The sequence below is a fragment of the Otolemur garnettii genome, unplaced genomic scaffold (genome assembly GCF_000181295.1).
Source record: "Otolemur garnettii isolate 467f Iridium unplaced genomic scaffold, OtoGar3 scaffold00096, whole genome shotgun sequence".
Classification (NCBI taxonomy): Eukaryota; Metazoa; Chordata; class Mammalia; order Primates; family Galagidae; genus Otolemur; species Otolemur garnettii.
This window is the reverse complement of record NW_003852491.1, coordinates 502,646-512,692: the sequence shown is the minus strand read 5'-3', so window position 1 is coordinate 512,692 and position 10,047 is coordinate 502,646. Positions and strand designations below refer to the sequence as shown.

Genomic DNA, 10,047 nt, shown 5'->3' with positions numbered 1-10,047 from the left:
AAAAAAAAAAAGAAAAAAACTGAGGCAAGAGGATCACTGAGCCCAAGAACTTGAGGTTGCTGTGAGCTATAATGCCATAGCATTCTAGTCAGGGCACCGGAGCGAGACTCTGTCTAATAATAACAGTAATAATAAAATAAGTTGTACAGCTCAAGGGCTCATCCCTGACTACTGAGGAGGCTGAGGTAGGAGTATCACTTGAGCCCGGCCAGGAGTTTGAGTTCAGCACGGCATCATAGTGAGACTCCATCTCAAAAATAAATAAGTAAAAAAACTTGGTTGTGGTGATGGAAGCATAATTTTATAAATATACTGAAAACTATTAGATCATACATTTAAAATACATCAATTGCCTGGTACGGGAATTAAATTTTAATATATGTGCTTGAAAATTTTTTGAAATAAAAGAACAGGGAAGCCCTGTTAATAAATACCCCCCCAGCAAATTTCCACAAAGGATTTTAGCACATGCACATTCCTTTAGAAAGAAGATTCCCTACAGCTGGGCTCAAATCTCCTTAGCCTCCTCATGTGGTCCAGACACCAGGTTATTGGGTGGCTGCTTGCCTCATGCCAGTGTCTGCCCAGCAGGCTCTTATCTTGCTGGAAACCTAAAGCCTTTTGGACCCAGACTGCCTAAGCATTTTGATATTGTATTCTAGACACTTTCTGATATGGCATTCCTAGAGCACAAAACCCCCCCACACTGTACCCCAGAAGTGCATTAATGTACATAGTTACCGTTCAATTAAAAAAAAAAATACTAATCCCTTCTGAGTGTGTTCACTGCATCCAAGACCCAAGGCTGCCACAGTGGAGCACCTGTCTCCCCAGTGAGTCATCAGACACTGGCTCCTTTGGCTCATTCTGCTGTCTTTGCCTCTATCAGAGATACTTTTGGTGGGTTACAAGCAAGAGTGTAATCAAAGTTGGCCAACAAGGACCTGAGAAGCAGGTGAGTTCAACATTGTGGGGGCACATCAGTTGGTGTAACCTCTGTTTGTTTGTTTGTTTTTATAAAACTTTGCCATCCTCAGTAGAGTGCCGTAGTGTCATAGCTCACAGCAATCTCCAGCTCTTGGGCTTAGGCAATTCTCTTGCCTCAGCCTCCCGAATAGCTGGGACTACAGGTGCCCACCACAATGCCTGGCTATTTTTTTGTTGCAGTTTGGCTGGGGCTGGGTTCAAACCCGCCACCCTTGGTATATGGGGCTGGCGCCCTGCTCACTGAGCCACAGGCACTATCTGGTGTAACCTTCTTGAAAACCAATTGCCCAGCCAAGTTTAAACACATAAATGTTTTGCCCCAGCTAGTCCACTTCTGGGGAGTCCTTGGGCAGTCACACCCCTGCATAGATACAAAGACACATGCACAAGGAAATGCCATTTGTGTCAGGATAAGACTGGAACAACCTATATTATATGCTCTTCAATGAGGGAATGGATAAATTTATCATGATGTTTCCAACAATGAAATGATACTAAGTCATGAAAAACTATAAACAGGCCAGTAGCTCACACCTGGGAGGCCAAGGCAAGTGGATCACTTGAGCTTGGGAGTTTGAGATCAGCTTGATCAGAGCAAGACCCCCATCTTTACTAAAACTAGAAAAATTAGCTAGGCATTGTGGCAGGTGCCTATAATTCCAGCTATTCTGAAGGCTGAGGCAAAAGGATCACTTGAGCCCAGGAGTTTGAGGTTGCTGTGAGCTGTGATGCCAAGTCACTCTACCCAGGGCAACAGTGAGACTCTGTCTCAAAACAAACTAACAGTAGGTGGTACCTGTGGCTCAAAGGAGTAGGGCGCCGGCCTCATATGCCAGAGGTGGTGGGTTCAAATCCAACCCTGGCCAAAAACTACAAAAAACAAACAAACGAACAAACTAACAACAACAAAAAAACCCACAAAACAACAAGATAAGATAGACAACATACTGCAGTGACTAAGAGCATCAGCTCTGGAGCAAAATCGCCTACATTCAAACATGGCCCCTGTATTTACCCAAGCAGGTGACTTATGGTCTCTGAGCTTGTGTTTACTATCAGGCAAAATGCCCATCATCACATGATTGCTATGCAGATTAGAGTTGATAAGACCAAGGCACACAGAACCCAATCAGGCGACAGTGCATGTTACGAAAGTTCCAGCTCATGGCAGTGCAGTGGGCCAATGCAGAAGCCGGCCACAAGGGCACAGAACAGGTTTGTGACCAAGCTGGCCACAAGGGCACTGAACAGGTTTGTGACCTTTCTGTGACAAAGAAAAAGGGTCGAGTCACATTGCACACATATGCTTATATATTGGAAGAACATTCTCCAAGGACATTGCCCAGGGAAACAGGGCTCAGAGGTGGGAACCTGCTTCTCACTGTCACTGTATAATACTTCTGTGATTTGAATTCATTTTGTCTTGGGCATTTATTATTTACATGTTATAAAATACGTGGTATTTGGTTTTAAGTGTGGATTATTTTTGCTTTGGGTTTTTTTTTTCTTTCTTTTTTGACAGGGTTTCACTTTGTTGCCTAGGCTGATCTCGGATTCCTGGGCTCAAGTTATCCTTCCACCTCAGCCTCTCAAGTAGCTGGGATTGTAAGATACGTGTATTTTAAAATTTTACTTTGATATATGTATGAAGATATTTAATATAGCAGTATTTATAATAGGAAAAGAAAGAAACAACTCAAATGTCCTTTCTTGAGATAAATAAAGTATACAATAGGATGAAATACAATTTAATGCATACTTTTAAAAAGGGGGTGATCTATATGCAGTAATGTGGAATGATATTTAAGATATTCCCAAACCAGGAAAACAATTGTTAGAGAAAAATTTTTTAATTAGCTGGGTGTGGTGACCCGTGCCTTTAGTCTCAGCTAATCAGGAGACTGAGAGAGGAGGCTCACTTGAGCCCAGGAGTTTGAGGTGTAGTGAACAATGATGCCACTGCACTCTAGCCAGGGTGACAGAACAAGACCGTCTCTTTTTTTTTTTTTTGAGACAGAATCTCAAGCTGTTGCCCTGGGTAGAGTGCTGTGGCATCATAGCTTACAACAACCTCCAACTCAAGCTCAAGTAATCTTCTTGCCTCAGTTTTTCTAATTTTAGTAGAGACGGGGGCGGGGGGGGGTCTCGCTTTTGCTCAAGCTGGTCTCGAACCCATGACCTCAAGCTATCCACCCTCCTTGGTCTCCCAGAGTGTTAGGATTATAGGTGTGAGCCACCACACCTGGCCAAGACCCTGTCTCTAAAATAGATATTAAAAATTAAAAATATATCTGCCACATATGCTTATTCTAGGAAATGGAGAAATGGGGCGGCACCTGGGCTCAGTGAGTAGGGTGCCAGCCCCATATACTGAGGGTTGTGGGTTTGAACCTGGCCCCGGCCAAACTACAACAAAAAATAGCCGGGCGTTGTGGCGGGTGCCTGTAGTCCCAGCTACTCGGGAGGCTGAGGCAAGAGAATTGCCTAAGCCCAAGAGCTGGGGGTTGCTATGAGCTGTGAGGCCATGACTACCGAGGGCAACAGAGTAAGACTCTGTCTCTAAAAAAAAAAAAGAAAGAAAAGAAAAGAAAGAAAGAAATGGAGAAATGACAGAGAAGGAGAAAAGGAATAGTCACTCTTGTTATCCTAAGACAACCCCTGTTGACATGTTGATGAGCTTCCTCCCAGGCTCTGGCTCACATACATGCTTCACAGAACTATAAGCGTACTTTATGCTCTTTTTCTTTTTTTACACTCTATACTCCTTTAAAATTTTTATTTTAATTGAGACAGAGTCTCACTTTGTCACCCTCTGTAGAGTGCTGTCATCATAGCTCACAGCAACCTCAAACTCTTGGACTCAAGCAATTCTCTTGCCTCAGCCTCCTTAGTAGCTCAGCTATTTTAGGCTATTTTTTTTGTTCATCTGTTTGTTTAGCAGGCCCAGACCCACCAGTCCCAGTGCATGTGGTCAGTGCCCTAACCACTGAACTACAGGCACCCAGCATCTATACGCTTTTTAAATTTAACTCTGGAGCAGAGGCACTTTCCCACATTATGATAATCTCTATAAACATCCTTTGTTTGGCTGCCAGATATTCTTCTGGAAGGCCAGACCCTTGACTGCTTCTGCCACATTTCAGGGGAACTTGTGCAAAGGCTGGGCCTTGGCTGTGACAGAGCCTGACCTTTCATATCCACGCCCAGAACCTGCCAGGCATGTTCCCTGGAGGAAGGCCAGGGGGCCATTTTGGTTTCAACAGCCAGGTTGCCAGGTTGCCAGTAAATAAAAAAAACAAAAAAACACTTAGGTTTGTGGAGTGCTACTGGGAATGAGGTTTGGAAAACTGAGCCAAGTTCTCTATCTGAAGTCACCCCTGGCAACAGTAACCCAACAGAGCTCAAAATGCGGGGAAATAAAGAGCTAAATCCTGCCCATATACAGTCAAACATTTTGCCAAGTGCCCACCACGCACAAGCCAAGGGAAGGGAGGTGCTATCAGACACAGCCTGAGCCTTGCAGCCAGGCACTGACTCACATAAAAAATGACACTGGAGAATGACATGTGCTCATAAAAATCTGCTAAGCGCCTCAGGGAATGCAGAGGAAAGAATCAGGAAAGGTTGTCTTAAATCTGGGTCCTAAAGGAGCCAGGACTGTAATTTTAACAGACACATTTTTTTGAGACAGAGTCTCATTATGTCACCCTCAGTAGAGTGCCGCTATAATGATCGACTATAACAGACTTAGACATCAGCTGAAAGAGGTTGTGTTTTGAGGAAGGAGCTATTTATCAATTTATTTGGGGGAGGGAACATTACTTGGCTATTTTGCATTTTCCCTCCTACTCTTAAAAACTTCTTTTTTTTTTTTTTGAGACAGAGTCGCACATGGAGTCATAGCTCACAGCAACCTGAAACTCTTGGGCTTAAGTGATTCTCTTGCCTCAGCCTCCCAAGTGGCTGGGACTACAGGGGCCCGCCACAATGCCTGGCTATTTTTGTTTGTTGTTGCCTTGTTTGTTGTTGCTGTTGTCATTGTTCCCTGTTTAACATGCCCAGGCTAGGTTCAAGCCTGCCAGCCCCAGTGTATGTGGCCAGAGCCCTAACCACTGAGAATGGGCACCAAGCCCACACTTCTTTTTTTCCATGTATGCACTCAGCTAATGCACGTATATGTAGCTTAAAATTTTTAAATGTTTGCCTATATAATATAGATAATCAAAGTGCCTCTAATGGCACCTTCTACCCCTCCCCCAAGAAAATCACCATTAAATTCCTCCTTCAATCTGTACCGCTAAGGAAACAACCAAAACAAACAGACAACCTTCAGAATGGAAAAAGATATTTGCATATTATGAATTGGACATAAACTTGATAACTAGGATCTATAGAGAACTCAAATTAATCAACAAAAAAAGACCCAACAATCCCATATATCACTGGGCAAGATACATGAATAGAACTTTCTCTAAAGAAGACAGATGAATGGCTAACCAACCCATTAAAAAATGTTCATTGTCCTGGCTCAGCGCCTATAGCTCAACCGGCTAAGGCGCCAGCCACGTACACCTAAGGTGGCGGGTTCGAATCCCCAGCCCGGACCCGCCAAAACAACAATGACGGCTGCAACCAAAAAATAGCCAGGCGTTGTGGCGGGCGCCTGTGGTCCCAGCTACTTGGGAGGCTGAGGCAGGAGACTCGCTTGAGCCCAGGAGTTGGAGGTTGCTGTGAGCTGTAATGCCACGGCACTCTACCCAGGGGGACAGCTTGAGGCTCTGTCTCAAAAAAAAAAAAAAAAATGTTCATTGTCCCTAATCATCAGAGAAATGCAAATCAAACCCCCGTGAGAATGGCCCACAACACAAAGTCTCAAAGCTGCAGATGCTGACGTGGATGTGGAGAGAAGGGAACACTTTTATACTACTGGTGTGACTGCAAACTAATACAACCTTTCTGGAAGGAAGTATAAAGAATCCTCAAAGAACTCAGATTAGACCTCCTATTTGATCCTGCAATCCCATTACTAGGCATCTACCCAGAAGAAAAAAAAAATCCTTTCATCATCAGGACATTTGCACTAGACTGCTTATCACAGCTCCATTTATAATTGCCAAAATGTGGAAACAGCCTAAATGACACCAATCCAGGAATGCATTAACAAGCAGTTGTATATGTATGCCATGGAATACTATTCAGCCACTAAAAAAGATGGAGACTTTACATCTTTTGTATTAACCTGGCTGGAGATGGAACACATTCTTAGTAAAGCATCACAAGAATGGAGAAGCAAGAATCCAATGAATTATATTCTAGTATGAAGGCAGTAGATGAGCTAATACAAGGGGGGATGGGTGGGGGAATGAGCAAGTAGGGAAGAGGGGAGGAGGGAAGAGGATGAGGGGGTCACGGTGTTGGCACACCTTGGGGGCGGGGCACAATTATAAGAGGGATTTTATCCAGCAAATGCAATCAGTATAACCTAATTCTTTGTACTCTCAATAAATCCCAAACAATAAAAAAATTCCTCCTTCAAATAGTTTTTGCTACATAAATAATGATAGATGTATGTACTTAAAAAAAAAGGATCATATTATATTGTCTTTTTGCCTTTTTACTTAGTGACATATAAAAATCACTAACATTTTTGTCTTTATGATCTATATTTATATAGACAGTGACACTTGAGCTGCCCTCCCTGGCCTGGGTGTACATTTCAAAGCTACTTCAGGACAGGAAATGTGGTAAGTGGAAACCTGCCTCTTCAGGGCCCCCAACCCCAGAGGCGACCCACAGGGCTATTTCTGGAGTTGCCTGCCCTAGAGAGTGACTTCAACTAGAACTCTGTCCCTGAAAGGAAAAAATGACCCAACTGCCTCCAAGAATTAAAATTAATAGTTTCCTAAAAGCAAATTAATTCAGGCTCGGCTCCCAGCCACATACACTGTAGTTGGCAGGTTCGAACCCGGCCCAGGCCAGCTAACCAGAAATGACGATTGAAACAAAAAAATAGCTGGGCATTGTGATGGGCGCCTGGAGTCCCAGCTGCTTGGGAGACTGAGGCAAGAGACTCTCTTAAACCCAAGAGTTTGAGGTTGCTGTGAGCTGTGACGTGACAGCACTCTATTGAGGGCAACATAGTGAAACTCTGTCTCAAAAAAACCCAAATTAATTCAGAAGTTATAGGATAGTTTTAATTTCAAATCTGAAAGTGATAATAGGTATTTATCTTTTTATTTATTTATTTTTTGAGACAGAGTCTCACTCTGTCACCCTGGGTAGAGTGCCGTGGCATCAAAACTCACAGCAACCTCAAACTCCTGGCCTCATCCTCTGTAGTAGCTGGGACTACAGGCAGGTGCCACTAACCCCGGCTAATTTTTCTACTTTTTTTGGTTTTTTTAAATTTCAATATGAGAGAACAAATTTTTAGGTTACATTGTTCTCATTTCCAAGCTAAATTTCAAGTTGTATGAGAACTACATGCTAAATACCCTCAAATCTTGGACATTAGGTGAGATCCCACCAAATGCCCTCCCTCCTCCCTCTAATTGCCCTCTCCCCTTCCCTCCCCTCCTCACCTTCCCTCTTGCTAGACTATATTTGTGTTTTATCATTCATATAAGTGTGTATTTATATATTGAGTACATTAGATACTTTTTTTAAAACCATTTTTGAGATGTTACTAAAAAAGAATGTGTTCCAACTCCATCCAAGTAAACATAAAAGATGTAAAGTCTCCATCTTTTTTGTGGCTGAACAGTATTCCATGGAGCAATCCAAATGCTCATCAACTCATAAATGGATTAACAGAATTTTTCTGCTTTTAGTAGAGATGGGGTCTTGTTCTTGCTCAGGCTGGTCTCCAGCTTCTGAGCTCAAACAATGCACTCATGTCAGCCTCCCAGAGTGTTAGGATTACAGGCATGAGCCACCACACCCAGCCTAGGCATTTATCTTATAGTACTAACAGATACCTACCGTTTGTGAAGACTAAATAAAATAAAGATAAGACAGCATTTTTTTCTCTACCAGTTATTATGCAAAGTTCAGTAATGTTCACTTCTCCTCCCTCGTTAATACCAGCTTTGCCATGGTATGAACACAAGTCCCCAACAAAATAAGTACCCTTTCCCTCAGTCCAGAGAAGGACGTCCAATCCGAAACAGTGGCTTTTGTGGTCACAACCAACATGGAGAAGCACATTTTGTACTATGTCCCTGTACACGCATGCAGGGGTGATATCAAAATATTTGACATAAAATGGAACAAAGATAGAAGGTATGTGAGTTGGAAACCTAGTGAGTTTTCACCAGTATACAAATTTGGGAAAAGGTGGTTAATACATGTAAAGGTTTTAAAAATCATTAACTGGCTCAGCAACTGTAGCACAGTGGTAAGGGCACCAGCCACATACACTGAGGGTGGCGAGTTCGAACTTGGCCCGGGCCACTAAACAAAAATGGCAGCTGCAATAAAAAATAGCCAGGCGTTGTGGCAGGCGCCTGTAGTCCCAGCTACTTGGGAGGCGGAGGCAAGAGAATTGCTTAAGCCCAAGAGTTTGAGGTTGCTGTGAGATGTGACACCCCAGCACTCCACCAAGGGTGACATAGTGAGACTCTGTCTCAAACAAACAAATAGACAAGTTGGATAAAACATAGTAAAAGGTTTTCACAACACAGAAGCTATTTAAAAAACACTGCTCTAAGGTAATAAAGCTTGCTTCAAACCAACAAAATCCTCCCACCTTAATAGATTCTCAGATGTAGAATTCAGAGCACTGGCCAGGGTTTGGAAATACAGTGACACACCGTCCCTTGTGGCATTTGAAACAGGTGGTTGGTTCACTCACCTTGAAGTGGAAGGAGCTTGCCGGGGACCCACTAGAGCCATACTGCTCACTTTTTGTTAGGTTGCTGTAGTAGTTATTAACCTTGGAATTGACATTCTGGTTTGACCTGGGGTCATCTGTGATGGGGCAGATGAAGTAACCCTCCTCATCATCGCTGTCCACGTCAGAATCGCCAACATGGCCAGCCCGGGAGGACTGGCCGCCATCAACGCCTTCCAGGCGGAAGATGAGGTCTTCGTCTGCCATGTTCCTGGGGTGCCCGTTTTACCCAACGGGTATATGGTGCAGCCAGAGTTACCGGGCAAATGCAGTGGCAAAGGTCCTGCAAGGGAAACAACAGCCAGACAATGGGTGCTGTGGTCCAGAGGGTGAGAGCTCACCCCGAATGCCACTGGCCACAGCAAGAGCTGGCACACTCAGTAAAACCTAGAGCTATCTTTTGGAGAGGTAGTTGGCAGCATCCAGGTACACTTTAAATGTCCAAACCCATCGACCCAGTAATTCCACTTCTAAGAACTCAGTGCTTGGAAATGTTGGAACATGGTAGGGAGAAGAACGGCTTCTTAAGCAACCAGAGTGCTCCTTTTAGAACAAGAATTAGATCAAGTCTCTCCTCTGCTTAACACCTCCCCAGCACTTCCCTTCATATTTATAATGAAATCCAAACACCTGGTTACTGCTAGGAGGGCTGCGTTCATCTGGCCTCCCGCCTGCTTCTCCTGTGGCCTTGGCTGCTCTCTTGGCACACAGGGTTTCTGTTCTGTGAATACATCAAATTCATTCCCATCTCAGGGCCTTTGTACTTGTTGTTCCTTATGCCTGAAAGAACCTTCCTACAATAGGTTCTTTCTCGTAATTTAGATTCCAACTCAAAAAGCCACTTCTCTAGAGAAATCTACCCTGAATCTCCAAGTCAAAGAACACCCACACACAAATCCAGTCACTCCGCAGCATGTAAGGCCTCATGTGGCCTTCTAGGTCCTTAACTATGGCCTTCTGACTGAATCTAAATTTTACACAACAAATTCTTTTATGTTATTAATCCATTTTTGTTCATCTTTTACATTTTATTTGTTTAATGACATATTTAAAATGTCAAAGAATAAAATAAGTTGCAGTGAAATAATCCTTCCAAATTGACCCACACAATTAGAACATTAGTAAGCCAGGTGGTGCCTGTAGCTCAGTGGGTAGGGTGCCCGCCACAT

The 10,047-nt window shown here is 43.5% G+C and overlaps 1 protein-coding gene across 1 annotated transcript in view; it reads right to left on the bottom strand.

Moving 5' to 3' along the window:
• EEF2K (eukaryotic elongation factor 2 kinase) overlaps positions 1–10,047 on the bottom strand; it is a 73,365-nt gene that overhangs the window by 45,961 nt on the left and 17,357 nt on the right. Inside the window, exon 2 of the mRNA XM_003795712.3 lies at positions 8,840–9,161. Coding sequence (XP_003795760.1) covers positions 8,840–9,085 — 246 coding nt within the window. The 5' untranslated portion in view covers positions 9,086–9,161. The remainder of the gene's footprint in view (positions 1–8,839; positions 9,162–10,047) is intronic.